Here is a 23,446-nt window from a genome sequence, read left to right on the forward strand (position 1 = left end):
CACCAGTGTCTCCTGTGATGCCTGCACCAGCCCCAGTGTCTCCTGTGATGCCTGCACCAGCCCCAGTGTCTCCTGTGATGCCTGCACCAGCCCCAGTGTCTCCTGTGATGCCTGCACCAGCCCCAGTGTCTCCTGTGATGCCTGCACCAGCCACAGTGTCTCCTGTGATACCTGCACCAGCCACAGTGTCTCCTGTGATGCCTGCACCAGCCACAGTGTCTCCTGTGATACCTGCACCAGCCTCAGTGTCTCCTGTGATACCTGCACCAGCCCGTGTCTCCTGTGATGGCTTCACCAGCCCCAGTGTCTCCTGTGACTCCTGCACCATCCCCAGAGTCTCCTGTGAAACCTTCACCAGCCCCGGAGTCTCCTCTGATGCCTACAGCAGCCCCAGCATCTCCTGTGATACCTGCACCAGCCCCAGTGTCTCCTGTTATACCTCCACCAGCCCCAGTGTCTCCAGTGATACCTGCACCAGCCTCAGTTTCTTCTGTGATACCTGCACCAGCCCGTGTCTCCTGTGATGCCTGTACCAGCCCCAGTGTCTCCTGTGATACCTGCACCATCCCCAGAGTCTCCTCTGAAACCTGCACCAGCCACAGTGTCTCCTGTGATGCCTGCACCAGCCACAGTGTCTCCTATGATACCTGCACCAGCCTCAGTGTCTCCTGTGATATCTGCACCAGCCCGTGTCTCCTGTGATGGCTTCACCAGCCCCAGTGTCTCCTGTGACTCCTGCACCATCCCCAGAGTCTCCTGTGAAACCTGCACCAGCCCCGGAGTCTCCTGTGATGCCTACACCAGCCCCAGCGTCTCCTGTGATACCTGCACCAGCCCGTGTCTCCTGTGATGCCTGCACCAGTCCCAGTGTCTCCTGTGATACCTGCACCAGCCTCAGTGTCTCCTGTGATACCTGCACCAGCCCGTGTCTCCTGTGATGCCTGCACCAGCCCCAGTGACTCCTGTGATGCCTGCACCAGCTCCAGGGTCTCCTGTGATGCCTGCACCAGCCACAGTGTCTCCTGTGATGCCTGCACCAGCCCCAGTGTCTCCTGTGATACCTGCACCAGCCTCAGTGTCTCCTGTGATACCTGCACCAGCCCGTGTCTCCTGTGATGCCTGCACCAGCCCCAGTGACTCCTGTGATGCCTGCACCAGCTCCAGGGTCTCCTGTGATGCCTGCACCAGCCACAGTGTCTCCTGTGATGCCTGCACCAGCCCCAGTGTGCCCTTTGATGCCTGCACCAGCCCCAGAATCTCCTGTGCTACCTGCACCAGTCCCGGAGTCTCCTGTGATACCTGCACCAGTCCCGGTGTCTCCTGTGATTTCTGCACCAGCCCCGGTGTCTCCTGTTATACCTGCACCAGCCCCGGTGTCTCCAGTGATACCTGCACCAATACCGGTGTCTCCTGTGATGCCTGCACCAGCCCCGGTGTCTCCTGTGATGCCTGCACCAGCTCCAGGGTCTCCTGTGATGCCTGCACCAGCCCCAGTGTCTCCTGTGATGCCTGCACCAGCCCCAGTGTCTCCTCTGATGCCTGCACAGCCCCAGTGTCTCCTGTGATTCCTGCACCAGCCCCATTGTCTCCTGTGATGCCTGCACCAACCTCAGTGTCTCCTGTGATGCCTGCACCAGTCCCAGTGTCTCCTGTGATGCCTGCACCAGCCCCAGTGTCTCCTGTGATGCCTGCACCAGCCCCAGTGTCTCCTGTGATGCCTGCACCAGCCCCAGTGTCTCCTGTGATACCTGCACCAGCCCGTGTCTCCTGTGATGCCTGCACCAGCTCCAGTGTCTCCTGTGATACCTGCACCAGCCTGTGTCTCCTGTGATACCTGCACCAGCCCGTGTCTCCTGTAATGCCTGCACCAGCCCCAGTGTCTCCTGTGATACCTGCACCATCCCCAGAGTCTCCTGTGAAACCTACACCAGCCCCAGAGTCTCCTGTGATGCCTACAGCAGCCCCAGAGTCTCCTGTTATACCTGCACCAGCCCCGGTGTCTCCTGTGATACCTGCACCAGCCCCAGTGTCTCCTGTGATACCTGCACCAGCCTCTGTGTCTCCTGTGATACCTGCACCAGCCCGTGCCTCCTGTGATGCCTGTACCAGCCCCAGTGTCTCCTGTGATACCTGCACCATCCCCAGAGTCTCCTGTGAAACCTGCACCAGCCCCAGAGTCTCCTGTGATGCCTACAGCAGCCCCAGCGTCTCCTGTGATACCTGCACCAGCCCGTGTCTCTTGTGATGCCTGCACCAGCCTGTGTCTCCTGTGATACCTGCACCAGCCCGTGTCTCCTGTGATGCCTGCACCAGCCCCAGTGTCTCCTGTGATACCTGCACCATCCTCAGAGTCTCCTGTGAAACATACACCAGCCCCAGAGTCTCCTGTGATGCCTACAGCAGTCCCAGCGTCTCCTGTGATATCTCCACCAGCCCCAGTGTCTCTTGTGATACCTGCACCAGCCTCAGTGGCTCCTGTGATACCTGCTCCAGCCTGTATCTCCTGTGATGCCTGCACCAGCCCCAGTGTCTCCTGTGATACCTGCACCATCCCCAGAGTCTCCTATGAAACCAGCCCCAGAGTCTCCTGTGATGCCTACAGCAGCCCCAGCATCTCCTGTGATACCTGCACCAGCCCCAGTGTCTCCTGTTATACCTCCACCAGCCCCAGTGTCTCCTGTGATACCTGCACCAGCCTCAGTGCCTCCTGTGATACCTGCACCAGCCCGTGTCTCCTGTGATGGCTTCACCAGCCCCAGTGTCTCCTGTGATACCTGCACCATCCCCAGAGTCTCCTGTGAAACCTGCACCAGCCCCGGAGTCTTCTGTGATGCCTACAGCAGCCCCAGAGTCTCCTGTTATACCTCCAACAGCCCCAGTGTCTCCTGTGATACCTGCACCAGCCCCAGTGTCTCCTATTATACCTGCACCAGCCTCTGTGTCTCCTGTGATACCTGCACCAGCCCGTGCCACCTGTGATGCCTGTACCAGCCCCAGTGTCTCCTGTGAAACCTGCACCAGCCCCAGAGACTCCTGTGATGCCTACAGCAGCCCCAGCATCTCCTGTGATACCTGCACCAGCCCGTGTCTCCTGTGATGCCTGCACCAACCCCAGTGTCTCCTGTGATACCTGCACCAGCCCGTGTCTCCTGTGATACCTGCACCAGCCCGTGTCTCCTGTGATGCCTGCACCAGCCCCAGTGTCTCCTGTGATGCCTGCACCAGCCCCAGCGTCTCCTGTGATGCCTGCACCAGCCACAGGGTCTCCTGTGATGCCTGCACCAGCCCCAGTGTGTCCTGTGATACCTGCAGCAGCCCAAGAGTCTCCTGTAATACCTGCACCAGTCTCGGAGTCTCCTGTGATACCTGCACCAGTCCCGGTGTCTCCTGTGATACCTGCACCAGCCCCGGTGTCTCCTGTGATACCTGCACCAGCCCCGGTGTCTCCAGTGATACCTGCACCAGTCCCGGTGTCTCCTATGATGCCTGCACCAGCCCCAGTGTCTTCTGTGATGCCTGCACCAGCTCCAGGGTCTCCTGTGATGCCTGCACCAGCCCCAGTGTCTCCTGTGATGCCTGCACCAGCCCCAGTGTCTCCTGTGATGCCTGCACCAGCCCCAGTGTCTCCTGTGATGCCTGCACCAGCCCCAGTGTCTCCTGTGATGCCTACACCAGCCCCAGTGTCTCCTGTGATGCCTGCACCAGCCCCAGTGTCTCCTGTGATGCCTGCACCAGCCCCAGTGTCTCCTGTGATGCCTGCACCAGCCCCAGTGTCTCCTGTGATGCCTGCACCAGCCCCAGTGTCTCCTGTGATGCCTGCACCAGCCACAGTGTCTCCTGTGATACCTGCACCAGCCACAGTGTCTCCTGTGATGCCTGCACCAGCCACAGTGTCTCCTGTGATACCTGCACCAGCCTCAGTGTCTCCTGTGATACCTGCACCAGCCCGTGTCTCCTGTGATGGCTTCACCAGCCCCAGTGTCTACTGTGACTCCTGCACCATCCCCAGAGTCTCCTGTGAAACCTGCACAAGCCCCGGAGTCTCCTGTGATGCCTACAGCAGCCCCAGCATCTCCTGTGATACCGGCACCAGCCCCAGTGTCTCCTGTTATACCTCCACCAGCCCCAGTGTCTCCAGTGATACCTGCACCAGCCTCAGTGTCTTCTGTGATACCTGCACCAGCCCGTGTCTCCTGTGATGCCTGTACCAGCCCCAGTGTCTCCTGTGATACCTGCACCATCCCCAGAGTCTCCTCTGAAACCTGCAGCAGCCACAGTGTCTCCTGTGATGCCTGCACCAGCCACAGTGTCTCCTATGATACCTGCACCAGCCTCAGTGTCTCCTGTGATATCTGCACCAGCCCGTGTCTCCTGTGATGGCTTCACCAGCCCCAGTGTCTCCTGTGACACCTGCACCATCCCCAGAGTCTCCTGTGAAACCTGCACCAGCCCCGGAGTCTCCTGTGATGCCTACACCAGCCCCAGCGTCTCCTGTGATACCTGCACCAGCCCGTGCCTCCTGTGATGCCTGCACCAGTCCCAGTGTCTCCTGTGATTCCTGCACCAGCCTCAGTGTCTCCTGTGATACCTGCACCAGCCCGTGTCTCCTGTGATGCCTGCAACAGCCCCAGTGTCTCCTGTGATGCCTGCACCAGCTCCAGGGTCTCCTGTGATGCCTGCACCAGCCACAGTGTCTCCTGTGATGCCTGCACCAGCCCCAGTGTCTCCTGTGATGCCTGCACCAGCCACAGTGTCTCCTGTGATACCTGCACCAGCCCGTGTCTCCTGTGATGGCTTCACCAGCCCCAGTGACTCCTGTGATACCTGCACCATCCCCAGAGTCTCCTGTGAAACCTGCACCAGCCCCGGAGTCTCCTGTGATGCCTACAGCAGCCCCAGCATCTCCTGTGATACCTGCACCAGCCCCAGTGTCTCCTGTTATACCTCCACCAGCCCCAGTGTCTCCAGTGATACCTGCACCAGCCTCAGTGTCTTCTGTGATACCTGCACCAGCCCGTGTCTCCTGTGATGCCTGTACCAGCCCCAGTGTCTCCTGTGATACCTGCACCATCCCCAGAGTCTCCTCTGAAACCTGCACCAGCCCCAGAGTCTCCTGTGATGCCTACAGAAGCCCAAGCATCTCCTGTGATACCTGCACCAGCCCGTGTCTCCTGTGATGCCTGCACCAGCCCCAGTGTCTCCTGTGATACCTGCACCAGCCTCAGTGTCTCCTGTGATACCTGCACCAGCCCGTGTCTCCTGTGATGCCTGCACCAGCCCCAGTGTCTCCTGTGATGCCTGCACCAGCTCCAGGGTCTCCTGTGATGCCTGCACCAGCCACAGTGTCTCCTGTGATGCCTGCACCAGCCACAGTGTCTCCTGTGATGCCTGCACCAGCCCCAGTGTGTCCTGTGATGCCTGCACCAGCCCCAGAATCTCCTGTGCTACCTGCACCAGTCCCGGAGTCTCCTGTGATACCTGCACCAGCCTCAGTGTCTCCTGTGATACCTGCACCAGCCCGTGTCTCCTGTGATGGCTTCACCAGCCCCAGTGTCTCCTGTGATACCTGCACCATCCCCAGAGTCTCCTGTGAAACCTGCACCAGCCCCGGAGTCTCCTGTGATGCCTACAGCAGCCCCAGCATCTCCTGTGATACCTGCACCAGCCCCAGTGTCTCCTGTGATGCCTGCACCAGCTCCAGGGTCTCCTGTGATGCCTGCACCAGCCACAGTGTCTGCTGTGATGCCTGCACCAGCCACAGTGTCTCCTGTGATGCCTGCACCAGCCCCAGTGTATCCTGTGATGCCTGCACCAGCCCCAGAATCTCCTGTGCTACCTGCACCAGTCCCGGAGTCTCCTGTGATACCTGCACCAGCCTCAGTGTCTCCTGTGATACCTGCACCAGCCCGTGTCTCCTGTGATGGCTTCACCAGCCCCAGTGTCTCCTGTGATACCTGCACCATCCCCAGAGTCTCCTGTGAAACCTGCACCAGCCCCGGAGTCTCCTGTGATGCCTACAGCAGCCCCAGCATCTCCTGTGATACCTGCACCAGCCCCAGTGTCTCCTGTTATACCTCCACCAGCTCCAGTGTCTCCAGTGATACCTGCACCAGGGTCAGTGTCTTCTGTGATACCTGCACCAGCCGTGTCTCCTGTGATGCCTATACCAGCCCCAGTGTCTCCTGTGATACCTGCACCATCCCCAGAGTCTCCTCTGAAACCTGCACCAGCCCCAGAGTCTCCTGTGATGCCTACAGCAGCCCCAGCATCTCCTGTGATACCTGCACCAGTCCCAGTGTCTCCTGTGATTCCTGCACCAGCCTCAGTGTCTCCTGTGATACCTGCACCAGCCCGTGTCTCCTGTGATGCCTGCAACAGCCCCAGTGTCTCCTGTGATGCCTGCACCAGCTCCAGGGTCTCCTGTGATGCCTGCACCAGCCACAGTGTCTCCTGTGATGCCTGCACCAGCCCCAGTGTCTCCTGTGATGCCTGCACCAGCCACAGTGTCTCCTGTGATACCTGCACCAGCCCGTGTCTCCTGTGATGGCTTCACCAGCCCCAGTGACTCCTGTGATACCTGCACCATCCCCAGAGTTCCTGTGAAACCTGCACCAGCCCCGGAGTCTCCTGTGATGCCTACAGCAGCCCCAGCATCTCCTGTGATACCTGCACCAGCCCCAGTGTCTCCTGTTATACCTCCACCAGCCCCAGTGTCTCCAGTGATACCTGCACCAGCCTCAGTGTCTTCTGTGATACCTGCACCAGCCCGTGTCTCCTGTGATGCCTGTACCAGCCCCAGTGTCTCCTGTGATTCCTGCACCAGCCTCAGTGTCTCCTGTGATACCTGCACCAGCCCGTGTCTCCTGTGATGCCTGCAACAGCCCCAGTGTCTCCTGTGATGCCTGCACCAGCTCCAGGGTCTCCTGTGATGCCTGCACCAGCCACAGTGTCTCCTGTGATGCCTGCACCAGCCCCAGTGTCTCCTGTGATGCCTGCACCAGCCACAGTGTCTCCTGTGATACCTGCACCAGCCCGTGTCTCCTGTGATGGCTTCACCAGCCCCAGTGACTCCTGTGATACCTGCACCATCCCCAGAGTCTCCTGTGAAACCTGCACCAGCCCCGGAGTCTCCTGTGATGCCTACAGCAGCCCCAGCATCTCCTGTGATACCTGCACCAGCCCCCGTGTCTCCTGTTATACCTCCACCAGCCCCAGTGTCTCCAGTGATACCTGCACCAGCCTCAGTGTCTTCTGTGATACCTGCACCAGCCCGTGTCTCCTGTGATGCCTGTACCAGCCCCAGTGTCTCCTGTGATACCTGCACCATCCCCAGAGTCTCCTCTGAAACCTGCACCAGCCTCAGAGTCTCCTGTGATGCCTACAGAAGCCCCAGCATCTCCTGTGATACCTGCACCAGCCCGTGTCTCCTGTGATGCCTGCACCAGCCCCAGTGTCTCCTGTGATACCTGCACCAGCCTCAGTGTCTCCTGTGATACCTGCACCAGCCCGTGTCTCCTGTGATGCCTGCACCAGCCCCAGTGTCTCCTGTGATGCCTGCACCAGCTCCAGGGTCTCCTGTGATGCCTACACCAGCCACAGTGTCTCCTGTGATGCCTGCACCAGCCACAGTGTCTCCTGTGATGCCTGCACCAGCCCCAGTGTGTCCTGTGATGCCTGCACCAGCCCCAGAATCTCCTGTGCTACCTGCACCAGTCCCGGAGTCTCCTGTGATACCTGCACCAGCCTCAGTGTCTCCTGTGATACCTGCACCAGCCCGTGTCTCCTGTGATGGCTTCACCAGCCCCAGTGTCTCCTGTGATACCTGCACCATCCCCAGAGTCTCCTGTGAAACCTGCACCAGCCCCGGAGTCTCCTGTGATGCCTACAGCAGCCCCAGCATCTCCTGTGATACCTGCACCAGCCCCAGTGTCTCCTGTGATGCCTGCACCAGCTCCAGGGTCTCCTGTGATGCCTGCACCAGCCACAGTGTCTCCTGTGATGCCTGCACCAGCCACAGTGTCTCCTGTGATGCCTGCACCAGCCCCAGTGTGTCCTGTGATGCCTGCACCAGCCCCAGAATCTCCTGTGCTACCTGCACCAGTCCCGGAGTCTCCTGTGATACCTGCACCAGCCTCAGTGTCTCCTGTGATACCTGCACCAGCCCGTGTCTCCTGTGATGGCTTCACCAGCCCCAGTGTCTCCTGTGATACCTGCACCATCCCCAGAGTCTCCTGTGAAACCTGCACCAGCCCCGGAGTCTCCTGTGATGCCTACAGCAGCCCCAGCATCTCCTGTGATACCTGCACCAGCCCCAGTGTCTCCTGTTATACCTCCACCAGCTCCAGTGTCTCCAGTGATACCTGCACCAGGGTCAGTGTCTTCTGTGATACCTGCACCAGCCGTGTCTCCTGTGATGCCTATACCAGCCCCAGTGTCTCCTGTGATACCTGCACCATCCCCAGAGTCTCCTCTGAAACCTGCACCAGCCCCAGAGTCTCCTGTGATGCCTACAGCAGCCCCAGCATCTCCTGTGATACCTGCACCAGTCCCAGTGTCTCCTGTGATTCCTGCACCAGCCTCAGTGTCTCCTGTGATACCTGCACCAGCCCGTGTCTCCTGTGATGCCTGCAACAGCCCCAGTGTCTCCTGTGATGCCTGCACCAGCTCCAGGGTCTCCTGTGATGCCTGCACCAGCCACAGTGTCTCCTGTGATGCCTGCACCAGCCCCAGTGTCTCCTGTGATGCCTGCACCAGCCACAGTGTCTCCTGTGATACCTGCACCAGCCCGTGTCTCCTGTGATGGCTTCACCAGCCCCAGTGACTCCTGTGATACCTGCACCATCCCCAGAGTTCCTGTGAAACCTGCACCAGCCCCGGAGTCTCCTGTGATGCCTACAGCAGCCCCAGCATCTCCTGTGATACCTGCACCAGCCCCAGTGTCTCCTGTTATACCTCCACCAGCCCCAGTGTCTCCAGTGATACCTGCACCAGCCTCAGTGTCTTCTGTGATACCTGCACCAGCCCGTGTCTCCTGTGATGCCTGTACCAGCCCCAGTGTCTCCTGTGATACCTGCACCATCCCCAGAGTCTCCTCTGAAACCTGCACCAGCCCCAGAGTCTCCTGTGATGCCTACAGAAGCCCCAGCATCTCCTGTGATACCTGCACCAGCCCGTGTCTCCTGTGATGCCTGCACCAGCCGCAGTGTCTCCTGTGATACCTGCACCAGCCTCAGTGTCTCCTGTGATACCTGCACCAGCCCGTGTCTCCTGTGATGCCTGCACCAGCCACAGTGTCTCCTGTGATGCCTGCACCAGCCCCAGTGTGTCCTGTGATGCCTGCACCAGCCCCAGAATCTCCTGTGCTACCTGCACCAGTCCCGGAGTCTCCTGTGATACCTGCACCAGCCTCAGTGTCTCCTGTGATACCTGCACCAGCCCGTGTCTCCTGTGATGGCTTCACCAGCCCCAGTGTCTCCTGTGATACCTGCACCATCCCCAGAGTCTCCTGTGAAACCTGCACCAGCCCCGGAGTCTCCTGTGATGCCTACAGCAGCCCCAGCATCTCCTGTGATACCTGCACCAGCCCCAGTGTCTCCTGTTATACCTCCACCAGCTCCAGTGTCTCCAGTGATACCTGCACCAGCCTCAGTGTCTTCTGTGATACCTGCACCAGCCGTGTCTCCTGTGATGCCTATACCAGCCCCAGTGTCTCCTGTGATACCTGCACCATCCCCAGAGTCTCCTCTGAAACCTGCACCAGCCCCAGAGTCTCCTGTGATGCCTACAGCAGCCCCAGCATCTCCTGTGATACCTGCACCAGCCCGTGTCTCCTGTGATGCCTGCACCAGCCCCAGTGTCTCCTGTGATACCTGCACCAGCCTCAGTGTCTCCTGTGATACCTGCACCAGCCCGTGTCTCCTGTGATGCCTGCACCAGCCCCAGTGTCTCCTGTGATGCCTGCACCAGCTCCAGGGTCTCCTGTGATGCCTGCACCAGCCACAGTGTCTCCTGTGATGCCTGCACCAGCCACAGTGTCTCCTGTGATGCCTGCACCAGCTCCAGTGTGTCCTGTGATGCCTGCACCAGCCCCAGAATCTCCTGTGCTACCTGCACCAGTCCCGGAGTCTCCTGTGATACCTGCACCAGTCCCGGTGTCTCCTGTGATTTCTGCACCAGCCCCGGTGTCTCCTGTTATACCTGCACCAGCCCCGGTGTCTCCAGTGATACCTGCACCAGCACCGGTGTCTCCTGTGATGCCTGCACCAGCCCCGGTGTCTCCTGTGATGCCTGCACCAGCTCCAGGGTCTCCTGTGATGCCTGCACCAGCCCCAGTGTCTCCTGTGATACCTGCACCAGCCCCAGTGTCTCCTGTGATGCCTGCACCAGCCCCAGTGTCTCCTGTGATGCCTGCACCAGCCCCAGTGTCTCCTGTGATGCCTGCACCAGCCCCAGTGTCTCCTGTGATGCCTGCACCAGCCCCAGTGTCTCCTGTGATGCCTGCACCAGCCCCAGTGTCTCCTGTGATGCCTGCACCAGCCCCAGTGTCTCCTGTGATGCCTGCACCAGCCCCAGTGTCTCCTGTGATGCCTGCACCAGCCCGTGTCTCCTGTGATGCCTGTACCAACCCCAGTGTCTCCTGTGATGCCTGCACCAGCCCCAGTGTCTCCTGTGATGCCTGCACCAGCACCAGTGTCTCCTGTGATACCTGCACCAGCCCCAGTGTCTCCTGTGATACCTGCACCAGCCCGTGTCTCCTGTGATGCCTGCACCAGCCCCAGTGTCTCCTGTGATACCTGCACCATCCCCAGAGTCTCCTGTGAAACCTGCACCAGCCCTAGAGTCTCCTGTGATGTCTACAGCAGCCCCAGCGTCTCCTGTGATACCTGCACCAGCCCCAGGATCTCCTGTGATACCTCCACCAGCCCGTGTCTCCTGTGATACCTGCACCAGCCTCAGTATCTCCTGTGATACCTGCACCAGCCCGTGTCTCCTGTGATGCCTGTACCAGCCCCAGTGTCTCCTGTGATACCTGCACCATCCCCAGAGTCTCCTGTGAAACCTGCACCAGCCCCAGAGTCTCCTGTGATGCCTACAGCAGCCCCAGCGTCTCCTGTTGATACCTGCACCAGCCCGTGTCTCCTGTGATGCCTGCACCAGCCTATGTCTCCTGTGATACCTGCACCAGCCCGTGTCTCCTGTGATGCCTGCACCAGCCCCAGCGTCTCCTGTGATACCTGCACCATCCCCAGAGTCTCCTGTGAAACCTGTGACGCGCCCCCTGGGCCATGTTCAAGGGACACCCGAAGCCGGATCTGGATAGGGGTAGTAGTCCTTGTGGCGGTGACCCGGTCCGTGCCCAGGGTGGTCAAACTACGTGTGTGGCAGTCTTTGTAGATGTTGTTTAAGTGTCGACTACGCCACCCGTTGATTGCGGCTAGGAGGCCGCCGCTGCAGAGCAGACCGCTGAGGCCGGTGGTAGGATTGTGCAGCAAAGATGGTATAACCTCCAACGGGAGGGGTATGGCCTCAGGGCAGCAGATGTGGAAGATGGTGGTTGTGATGGTGCAGCAAGGAAGCTCAGAGACATGCGATGCAGTTTCAGGGTTTTTACTCACAGGTGTTGCTCTGGTCACTCCGGCCTTGAGTGACCACCCGAGCCGTGCTGCGTCCACCAGGTGTGGGACTCGGCCAACTCCCAGGCAGTCCAGAGCGTGGTCCTGAGCTCCCCTCTCTTCCTTCCTTCTGGCCGTTCCCACCAGGGATCCACCTTTGTCCGGCTCCCTCGGGCCTCTTGGTGGTAAAACCTTCTCTGGCTTTCCTGACCCTATTCGTGGTGTTCCTTCCTGGTGGATGTGGTGAGGGTCGTGCCAAAACTTGACCACGACCTCCGGTTCCTGGCTGAGGATCATTAGCCTCCACCAGTTTGGGATCCGGTACCCTGATCTGCCAACCCTTCACCCGTTAACTTGTGGGATCTCAGGGTTCCCTCTTGTCCTGCGTCTCTGGGCCTTTCTTCCTCCTCCTCTCCACTACAGGCCTGGCCCTGGAGCTGGGCCCAGCCGGAGCCACAGCTCCCTGTCAGCCCTCCTGGCTGAACTCTCCCTCTGACTCTCCCTGTCTCTAGATGGTGCCCACCATATATACTCCCTCTATGTGTGAGCCCAGGTGACTAGCACCCAATGGGCTCCTACCTCTATGCCCAGAGTCCCTCCCCTATCTGCCCCTACACTACTGGGATGTTCCTCCCCCCCTCCCACTCCAGCCAGGGACAGACGCTGTCGTACCTGCACATCTATCTTCTGGTGGGAGTACCGTTGATCTGTCCCCCGGAAATGGGATGAGTGTAGTGCATGCAGCTAGCTGAGCTCAGTCCCACACTCCATCCTTACCCGGGAGTGGAATACCACACCTCTGGTTTGAGGTGCAATACCCCTGTAGCAGCCGAGTCCTCAGGGTGCTACATTCCCCCCTGGTAAATCACAGCACGTCCTCGGGCTGTAAAAAAAAAGTAAAACATACCAAAACATACAAACTTTTTTTAAAACATACACTAACATATAAAACATTATAAAAAACATTATCAGAAAATATAACGTTACAGGTAATTTCTTATATTAACATTTTAGCAGTATAAACTTTCAATATAAAACTCTTTTATATAAATCGTTCTTGTTCTTCCGGCCACGGTGCAACTTGTGACCGGGTAAAGTGCAACAGTCACTGGAAGAAAACAGCAGTTCTCCTATAAAACCGGTAGGGGGCGCCTTAGGAAGCGCAACTATTTACAGGGTATGGCCGCTCTCAGTCCTCGGCCAGTGGGGATAAGGGATGGCTGCTCACAGTCCTCAGCCTGGTCAGGGATAGGAATGGCTGCTCACAGTCCTCAGCCTGGTTAGGGATAGGAATGGCTGCTCACAGTCCTCAGCCTGGTTAGGGATAGGGGCACACAGGTAACAGTTCACGCTAGTCCCAACGGGGACCACACTTCACTTAGCAGCAATTCACATAACAGTTCTTGTAACAGTTCTCATACCCCAACGGGTAACTATATACAGCTCTTTTGTTTATGCTACTTCCCTTCAGTAGCGGTGTCTTCTCCTTGTCTCCTCCTGAGGATAGTCTTCAGACCCGTCCGGGTCCTCTTGTTCCTCCTCATACCGCAGCTCTTCCTCCGTCAGCCGGTGCACATGAAGGGCGTATGGTCCTTTTGCACACTGATGCCGGGTGAAGGTGACCTCGTCACCCAGGTAAAGGTCACGTCCCCGGTGTCCCTCTGGCAGATAGGACTCGACATCCCTGCGGGTAACAAAGACGTCGCCGGGGGTTTTGTGATCCCTGATAAAGCCCCAACCGTGCTCCAGTTGGAACTTGATTACAGTCCCGGTGGCGCGGGGACCGTGGGCTGCACAGGGGTTTCTCCGGGTCCGGCTTTTCTGCTCCGCGCTCTGGACCTGCAGCCGCTCCTCGCGGATCCGCCTCTCTCGCCGTTCTTTGTTGAAGACCTCCAGTTGTTGTCGGCAGCACTCCGCACGCTGGGCTGCGGCCGCCCGGGTCTCTTGGGTGAACCCCATGAGGTTTTCACTGGTGGGGTCCCATGCGAACTGCGCCTCCTCCAACGGGAGTGGGGTGATCTTGGCGGGTGCCGGGATCAGGGGCTCACACAGGGGCCATTCCTTCCGGAATCGGGGATTGAGGTATTCCGGTGGCCACTCATAGGGCTGCCCATCCGGGCAAGTATGTTGCGCAAATAGGTCTTCGCCTAGGGGCAGCACTGTGGAGGTCGAGGGCGCGGTGGTGGTAGCGGCGCCCGGATTCACCAGGCCTTGCGACCAGGCCGGTGGCACTTTAAAGGTGAAGGGCACTGTGGAGACGGCGGCGCCCGGGGGCACTCGGCCTTGCGACCAGGTCGGTGGCGTTTCCTGCTTGGCCGCGCTCAGGGTTAAGGTGCGTGACGTCACAGGGGGCGTGGCCGCGGCTCCTGCCGCTTGAGGCCTAGTTCGGAGCGGTGGCGGTGCAGCAACGGGCACGGTCGGTGGGATTTCGGGCTCTGCGACGGGGAGCTGGGGCAGGCTTACGGCTACTAGGCTTGGGGTGGTGACGTCCCCTTTACCTGCTTCCATCTCTTCAGCTCCTTCCACGGCGTCGTCTCCGGCCTTCGTCCCTCCTGCACCATCCTCAGAGGCAGACAGACTCCTCGTCCCGGGTGGCGTCCTTTGCTGGCGGGTTCCAGCCTGCAGGGCCATTTCTCTGCTCCACTCTGTCAGCACTTCTTGCTGCACTCGGGCCATCTTCCGGGCCAAGCTCTCCAGCGCGGTCTGTGCATGCTCCCGATCTTTGGGGAGCTGTGCCAGGATCTCCACCAGGCCTTCTGGGGTGGCGGCCTGCAACAGGCTCCTGACCAGAGGGTCGGTGCTGCCTGACTCTCCCTCCATCTCCGGGTGCGATCTCTCCAGACTCCTCCAGGCTGCACCCATCTTCTTGGTTTTGTTCTGTATCTGCCCATCCTGAGGGTGGTCCCGGGGCCACTTGGTGATTGTCAGTTCCAGGGGCAGACCCCTCGCTCTGATGGACATCTCTATCATTGCAGTCTCTGCTGGTGGGGGCGGTCTCCGCTTTTGGCGCTCTTCTGGGACCAGGCCCACGATGGGAGGTGGTCTCTTGCCACCCTCTGGCACGCCCATAATGGCGTCCGCTCTGCCAGGGCGGGAAATCGTCTCAGATGGCGGGAATCGTCTCCTAATGGCGGGAAACTCCGTGGATGGCGGGAAAAGGCTGCAGATGGCGGGCAAACGGCGGGAAACGACCCGAGATGGCGTCCGATGGCGGGGACCCTCCGGAACCGGCGGGAGACTTCTTCTTACGGTAAATATGAACTTTTCTTCAGGCACGCAGTACCCGGTGGTTGCGGGCATGTAATCCTGCCGACTACGCCAAAGTTGACGCGCCCCCTGGGCCATGTTCAAGGGACACCCGGAGCCGGATCTGGATAGGGGTAGTAGTCCTTGTGGCGGTGACCTGGTCCGTGCCCAGGGTGGTCAAACTACGTGTGTGGCAGTCTTTGTAGATGTTGTTTAAGTGTCGACTACGCCACCCGTTGATTGCGGCTAGGAGGCCGCCGCTGCAGAGCAGACCGCTGAGGCCGGTGGTAGGATTGTGCAGCAAGGATGGTATAACCCCCAACGGGAGGGGTATGGCCTCAGGGCAGCAGATGTGGAAGATGGTGGTTGTGATGGTGCAGCAAGGAAGCTCAGAGACATGCGATGCAGTTTCAGGGTTTTTACTCACAGGTGTTGCTCTGGTCACTCCGGCCTTGAGTGACCACCCGAGCCGTGCTGCGTCCACCAGGTGTGGGACTCAGCCAACTCCCAGGCAGTCCAGAGCGTGGTCCTGAGCTCCCCTCTCTTCCTTCCTTCTGGCCGTTCCCACCAGGGATCCACCTTTGTCCGGCTCCCTCGGGCCTCTTGGTGGTAAAACCTTCTCTGGCTTTCCTGACCCTATTCGTGGTGTGCCTTCCTGGTGGATGTGGTGAGGGTCGTGCCAAAACTTGACCACGACCTCCGGTTCCTGCCTGAGGATCATTAGCCTCCACCAGTTTGGGATCCGGTACCCTGATCTGCCAACCCTTCACCCGTTAACTTGTGGGATCTCAGGGTTCCCTCTTGTCCTGCGTCTCTGGGCCTTTCTTCCTCCTCCTCTCCACTACAGGCCTGGCCCTGGAGCTGGGCCCAGCCGGAGCCACAGCTCCCTGTCAGCCCTCCTGGCTGAACTCTCCCTCTGACTCTCCCTGTCTCTAGATGGTGCCCACCATATATACTCCCTCTATGTGTGAGCCCAGGTGACTAGCACCCAATGGGCTTCTACCTCTATGCCCAGAGTCCCTCCCCTATCTGCCCCTACACTACTGGGAGGTTCCTCCCCCCCTCCCACTCCAGCCAGGGACAGACGCTGTCGTACCTGCACATCTATCTGGTGGGAGTACCGTTGATCTGTCCCCCGGAAATGGGATGAGTGTAGTGCATGCAGCTAGCTGAGCTCAGTCCCACACTCCATCCTTACCCGGGAGTGGAATACCACACCTCTGGTTTGAGGTGCAATACCCCTGTAGCAGCCGAGTCCTCAGGGTGCTACACCTGCACCAGCCCCAGAGTCTCCAGTGATGCCTACTGCAGTCCCAGCATCTCCTGTGATACCTCCACCAGCCGCAGTGTCTCCTGTGATACCTCCACCAGCCCCAGTGTCTCCTGTGATACCTGCACCAGCCTCAGTGTCTCCTGTGATACCTGCACCAGCCCGTGTCTCCTGTGATGCCTGCACCAGCCCCAGTGTCTCCTGTGATACCTGCACCATCCCCAGAGTCTCCTGTGAAACCTGCACCAGCCCCAGAGTCTCCTGTGATGCCTACAGCAGCCCCAGCGTCTCCTGTGATACCTGCACCAGCCCCAGTGTCTCCTGTTATACCTCCACCAGCCCCAGTGTCTCCTGTGATACCGGCACCAGCATCAGTGTCTCCTGTGATACCTGCACCAGCCCGTGTCTCCTGTGATGCCTGCACCAGCCCCAGTGTCTCCTGTAAAACCTGCACCATCCCCAGTGTCTCCTGTAAAACCTGCACCATCCCCAGAATCTCCTGTGAAACCTGCACCAGCCCCAGAGTCTCCTGTGATGCATACAGAAGCCCCAGTGTCTCCTGTGATACCTGCACCAGCCCGTGTCTCCTGTGATGCCTACAGCAGCCCCAGAGTCTCCTGTGATACCTGCACCAGTCCCGAAATCTCCTGTGATACCTGCACCAGTCCCGGTGTCTCCTGTGATACCTGCACCAGCGCCGGTGTCTCCTGTGATGCCTGCACCAGCCTCAATGTCTCCTGTGATGCCTGCACCAGCCCCAGTGTCTCCTGTGATGCCTGCACCAGCCCCAGTGTCTCCTGTGATGCCTGCACCAGCCCCAGTTTCTCCTGTGATGCCGATGTGGCATCCCAGGAGTCCGGTTGCCACATTGGCATTGCCTCGCTCTCAGGGGGTGATGCCATGCCTGGAAGCAAGGAGGGAGGGGTCACCTTAACAGGTAACACCAGCATCCAACACTTTTCCTGGCTCCAGACCAGAAGGGGGAGCTCTAACCTGGTTTTAGGGGAGCTTCCCCTTTAAATTGGGGCCCGGAGGCAGAGGTTAGAAAAGTCAGTTGGAGTGGGAAAAGTCAGTTGGAGACGGAGGAGAGCGAGAGAAAGACAAGGGAGAACTTGGGGAGGGGAGCTGTGACCAAGCTCACCCCAGAGAAAAGCGCCAGAAACTGGACACCGGAGTCCGTTGTTGCTCCGGTACTGAAGTCCCGGCAGCTAAATCCAGAGGGCAGGAGACTGCAGGTCTCCTGGCCCCACCAAACACCCGGCGGCTCAGCAGCATACTAGAGCCCGGAACCGCCACGAAGGAGCGACGCCTGTAAAAGGCTCGAGCTGCCTGCCATACGGGCTAGGATTTAATGATCACTCAGGAAAGAGGGCCGCAGCATAGTTTTAGGCAGCAGGGCCAAAGAGGACAGCGCAGAAGGAAGGCCTACAACCCCACCTGGCGAGGTGGATCCCAAATTGCTTCTAGGCTGCCTGGACCTCCATTACCTTCTGTTACCAGTGCCCCGGTCTGCACCATCAAACATCAAGTAAAGGTAGAGGAAACCGTCATTCTTGTGTCGTCTGGTCATTATCTGCACCCTTAGTCCTGCACCCCAACATCCACAATCCCCTACATAAACCGTACTGGTAGCCCTGGGGCCCCGCTCTACCAATGGGGAGCAAATCCATCCCAGCTGCGTCACCAATGGCCCCAGTGTTCTCTTTCAGCAGCGGTGGCCATCTATAGCCATATACCACTAGTGACATCACAAAACTTTTCCCCTAAATAAATTGTCCTTTTTATTGACCGCCTAGGGCTCCGAACCCGTCACAATCCCAAGGAACCGACTGACCCGGTGGCGAGTACCCCACGGTCCTATAGGGCGCGTCATTTTTGGCGTAACGAACAGGATTGTCGTAGCCCAGTATAACCGGGTTCTGTGTGCCATAGACTTTGTTGAACTGTATAATCGCATCATTTGACGTCAGCCGGGGGGAAGCAGGAGGCCCCGATCCGGAACCGCCGGGTAAGCGATCCCTCTTGCCTGCAGAGCAGCAGACTGGTACGCCAGCAGAAACCCAGGACCTAGCCTTTCCATGCTGTATATCCCAGGGGCGGCGTCTTTGCCTCAGTACTCAGGGGAGTCGCACACCCTGAGCGAATTTGAGGAGAGACTGCATAGTTTGTTCGAAGTGTACCCCCTGTCTGAGAAGCAAAAAGTCAGCATCCTTATAGGCCAGCTAATCGGTGCAGCCCAGAGGGAGGTGAAGTCTTGGCCGGGCTGGGACAAAAGAACTGTTAAGCAAATTCTGGCCAGGTTGAAGGATACCTTTGACACCCGCACAGCAGCGGAGATTAAAATGGGTGTAAGCAAAGGGTGCAGGACAGTGTACGAGACTATGCTCTAAACCTGCAGGAGGCGCTCTGAGGACAGATTGCTAACCAAACAGTTTATTATGGGGCTCCTGTCTAACGCTCACCGGACACAGCAGCGCATTATGGCTCTGCAAAATCCTGATCTAGACTTTGTGCAATTTAAAGACTGGGCCATCCGGGTGCTGCGAGAATCAACCCCAAGTGGCACTGCACCCCTCCTGCGCCCAGCTATCACATACCACCAGTAGGCGGCGTCCTTTTCCCTGGCACCTATGGAGGCTGCCGCGCAGACCCTAGATAATGACCCCTCTGCAGACCTACGCCTTAAGGTCCAAGAGCTGACCAAATGTGTGGCTACACTAACCAAAACCGTGCAGGCCATGCAAGTGTCTCCAAAGGAAAGGATCCAGCTGGCTTCCAGTCCAGATGATGTCCCGTGGCAACGGCAGAGAAGAATTCCACTGACCAGAGGGAGAGACAGCGAACGCTATGACCAGAACGGACAACCCATCTGCCGCTGCTGTCAAAAGGCGGGGCACATTGCAAGATTCTGCGATTTAAACGAGCAACCCCTGGGGCAGAGGGTCGACCCCCAGGAGTAAGATGACCAGGCCCACAAAGCTGGCGAGACAAGTACGTGGGAGGACGACCGGTCCTGCCTGTCGTGCTTGATGGCATCCCGGTGAACGTGTTACTGGACACCGGTTCCCAGGTGACAACGATGCCATATATCCTTTTTAAACGGTACTGGGCTGATTCAGACATTACCCGCAGTCCAGATGAACACTTTAACATCTTTGCCAGCAATGGTCAGCCCTTGCCTCAGGTGGGGTATAAAGAGGTGACCATAAAGGTTGGCCAAGTAGAATTGGCATCACAAGGGTTGATTATTGTAGATATTGATCGTCGAGAAAGCCATCCTATGATAACCTTAGGCACCAATGTGATAGGGAATTGTCTTGGGGAAATGATTGTTTTGTTGCAACAGGTCGCAGAAACTGCCAGTTCTAGTCAGCAGCAAGATCAAAGCCCTGATGCAGAGACAACAGGTAGAGCTGTCTGGTGGAGAAGTCGGCAGTGTCAGAGTGAGTGATCCATTCCCCATTGCAATACTCCCTAGGAGTGAAATGTTAATATGGTGTCAGGCAGCAATAGGTCTCAGGGGTCAAGATTATCAGGCCCTGGTAGAACCCATGTACTCTGATAGTAGGCTCACCATCTTGACGCCCAGGGAGGTAGTCGATGTCCGCAAGGGGAGAGTACCGATACGCATCCTGAATTGTGGGGGAAAAGAGGTCCGTTTTCCCCGGTATGCCACCCTTGCTAAGCTGTTCACTGTCAGTAACAACGCAATAAAGACAGTGGAACCCTTGCCTCCGTCCGAACAGGCGGAGGACAATGGCTCCAAGGGGCAGATGGAGGATTGATGTCAGAAGCTACAAGTAGGCACTGACTCCACCCCTTCGCACCAAAAGCATGGGGTGTACTGGGTGGTCCAAGAATATGAGCGAGTCTTTAGCAAACAGCCACTAGACTTTGGGCAGGTAAAAGGGGTCCAACATCATATCCCCACAGGAGATCATCCACCCATTAAAGAGAGGCATCGGCCTCTACCCCCAACTCACTATCAATGTGCCAAGGGAATGTTACGGGAGATGAAGGAGGCTGGGGTGATTAGAGATAGTTGTAGCCCCTGGGCAGCTCCATTAGTCCTCGTTAGAAAGAAAGATGATACAATGAGGATGTGCGTTGATTATAGGCTGATTAACCGCATTACACATAAGGACGCCTACCCATTACCCAGAATTGAGGAATCATTAGCTGTACTGAGATCCGCTAATTATTTCTCCACTTTAGATCTCACCAGTGGGTATTGGCAGGTTCCCGTGGCAGAGGCGGACAGAGAGAAGACTGCGTTTACGACACCAATGGGCCTCTGCGAGTTCAACTGCATGCCATTTGGGCTCTACAACGCCCCGGGAACATTTCAGCAGTTAATGGAGTGTTGCCTATGACACAAAAACTTCGAAACCATTCTGTTGCACCTGGACGATGTAATCGTCTACTCAAAGACGTACGAAGACCACCTGGAGCACCAGGCCGAGGTGTTCGAGGCCTTATCCGGTTTTGGCCTGAAAGTAAAGCCGTCCAAGTGCCACATGTTGAAGCCCAAGGTGCAGTAGCTAGGCCATGTGGTAAGCGCCGAAGGTGTAGGACCAGACCCTGAAAAAGTCACCGTGATCAAGGACTGGCCAAGACCCTCCACTATCAAGGAAGTACGGCAGTTCCTCGGGCTGGTAGGCTACTACAGGAGATTCATCAAGGGTTTCACCAAGATAGCGGCACCAATGCAGGACCTCTTAGTGAGCCAGTCCAAGAAGGCCAAGAACCCAAATCCTCCGTTCAAGTGGGGTAAAAAAGAAGAAGAATCCTTCACTCGGCTGACGGTAGCTCTTACGAGAGACGAAGTCCTGGCGTACCCCGACTATGGCCAACCCTTTATACTCTATACAGATGCCAGCAACGTGGGATTGGGAGCAGTGCTGTCCCAGGTACAGCAAGGCAGAGAGAGAATGATTGCCTATGCCAGCAGGAAGCTCTGTCCCACGGAAAGGAACCCCAACAACTATAGTTCCTTTAAGTTGGAGTTTCTAGCCATAGTCTGGGCTGTAACGGAGTGCTTCAAACACTACCTGGCTTCAGTGAAGTTTACCATTTTCACAGACAATAATCTGCTGACCCACCTTGAAAAGGCGAAGCTAGGTGCGCTGGAGCAGCGATTGATAGCCCAGCTGTCCAACTATGAGTTTACCATCATGTATCGGGCAGGCATAAAAACGCTAATGCTGATGCGCTGTCCAGGATGCCCGACTTGCCAGATGGGGGAGAAGACCCGGAAGAGCTGGAGGAGATAGAGTTAACGGCTTTCCATCGTCATGGGGTGACCCAGTGCTCCCACTGTGTGTGGGACAAGCGCTCCGCCAACAGAGAGGCCACGTTTAACCCATTGCCCCACCATGAATGGGCAGAGACGCAGGATAGCGACCCGGCTGTCCACCTAGTAAAGGAGTTGCTGACACAAGCTGACTCGCACCCTGGTCCAGATGCTCCACAGGAGACCCAACAGTTGTGGAAGGAGAACATCAAGCTGTTCATCTACGAGGGAAAGCTGTGTCGGAGAAGCCTCAACTCCCGTACACACAAACTGGTCTGGCAGGTGGTAGTCCCAAAGCGGGATGCGCCAATGGTCTTAGAGGCGTACCACGATGGAGCAGGACATTTCGGGTGGAAGAAGTTGGAAGTCCTGCTACGTGAGCGATTCTACAGGGTTGGCATGAGGAAAGCAATCGAGAGATGGTGTCAAGAATGTGGTCCATGCAACCTGAGACGGAAAGACCGTGATAGCCAGAGGGCTCCCCTGCAGCCAATAGTCACCAAACAACCACTTGAACTGGTAGCTTTGGACCACGTGAAGCTAGCCCCAAGCCGGTCAGACTATGTCTACGCTCTCACCATAGTAGACCACTACTCCCGGTTCCTGGTAATAGTGCCAGTGAAGGATCAGACGGCTAAGATGGCAGCCAATGCATTTCAACAACACTTTTGTCGCCCACACGGTTACCCTGAACGAGTGCTTACTGACCAAGGCACAGCCTTTGAAGCAGAAGTGTTTCAGGAATTCTGTAACTTGTACGGCTGCAAGAAAATAAGGACGACGCTTTATCATCCCCAGACCAACAGGTTATGCGAGAAAATGAACCAGGTAGTAATAGAAGACGCTGCCCCTTGTAGAGCGAAGCCTGTGGCCAGAGAAGTTACCAGATTTGGTAGACCTATATAACCACATCCCGGTGAACTCCACCAACTCTACACCCGCCTACCTGATGAGGGCAAGACCTGGCGAGTTACCCATTGACTTAGACATGGGAGTTTTAACACCTGAGACGACATCACCAGATGCAGACTGGTATATGGAGCGGCAGCAATAATACCGCAACGTGCAAGAATGTGTGGAGAGAAGTTTGTCCCAGGCGAGACAGAGGCAGGAAAGAACTTATAATCAGCACGCACCTGCAGTTTCCTTGTCATCTGGAGAACAGGTACTCAAAAGGAAGAGACGAGTTCACAAATTAGTCGATCAGTGGGAGGTTGAGCCATACACCATCTTACCTTCAAATTTTGACAACACCAAGGTATGCCTCATCAGTAAAGATGGAGCAGAGACTTCGGCGGCAGTCTCAAGAGACCACCTAAAGATATGCCCTGATCAATTGAGACACCAAGAGGAAAACCAAAACAGCCTCCAGCACACAGAAAAGGTAGAAGCGACGGTCCAAACCATCCTTGGAGAATTTCCCCGGTCTTGGACGCAGGTGAACCAAGCAATCGTGGTACCTGTTCTGACCTTTCCCCAAGTAGCCTTACCAGAAGCCGCAGAGACTCTAGAACAGCTGAGAGACCAGACGGCCCCAGCAACAGATGCCACAACCACAGTGGAACGAGTGAATCTACCCCCTGCTAGCGGTGAATTTGTCAGTCCCATGGTGAGTTTAGGATTTCTCAGAAGGCAATCTGGTATACCAGTACTACGTAGGTCACAAGTAGCGTAGTGAATAGTGCATCCACCACACCAGCGGTAGACACTAGAGACCCGGGTAGGTCATTAGCAATAACTGTACTGCGTAGATCAACCTGTAGTACCAGAGGTCAGCTCCCTGCCCGTTATAGGGACTAAGGTGTAATAAGATAATAGTGTATAGTATATAATTGCAACCGTTAAGCATGAGAGCCTACAGAGACTTCCTGTAAGAACTTTTAAGCAATCGTGAGTGTATATAGTTATTATATTTATGGACAAATGGACCACAGGACTAGATGTGGTCAGAACAATATTGAGTAAAGTAAATTGTTAGCCTTGAAAATAAACCGCAGGCGTGGCCGAAAACCAGGCCCACCGACA

The 23,446-nt window shown here is 57.2% G+C and overlaps 1 protein-coding gene across 1 annotated transcript in view; it reads right to left on the reverse strand.

Moving 5' to 3' along the window:
• Positions 1–23,446, reverse strand: part of LOC141167286 (uncharacterized) — an 88,232-nt gene that overhangs the window by 45,254 nt on the left and 19,532 nt on the right. Inside the window, 4 exon segments of the mRNA XM_073654715.1 lie at positions 23–73; positions 1,364–1,539; positions 1,575–1,710; positions 2,607–2,686. Of these exon segments, the coding sequence (XP_073510816.1) occupies positions 23–73; positions 1,364–1,539; positions 1,575–1,710; positions 2,607–2,686 (443 nt within the window).

Source organism: Phyllobates terribilis, unplaced genomic scaffold (assembly GCF_046119375.1).
Source record: "Phyllobates terribilis strain yellow unplaced genomic scaffold, ASM4611937v1 Scaffold_11__3_contigs__length_659146591, whole genome shotgun sequence".
Taxonomy (NCBI): Eukaryota; Metazoa; Chordata; class Amphibia; order Anura; family Dendrobatidae; genus Phyllobates; species Phyllobates terribilis.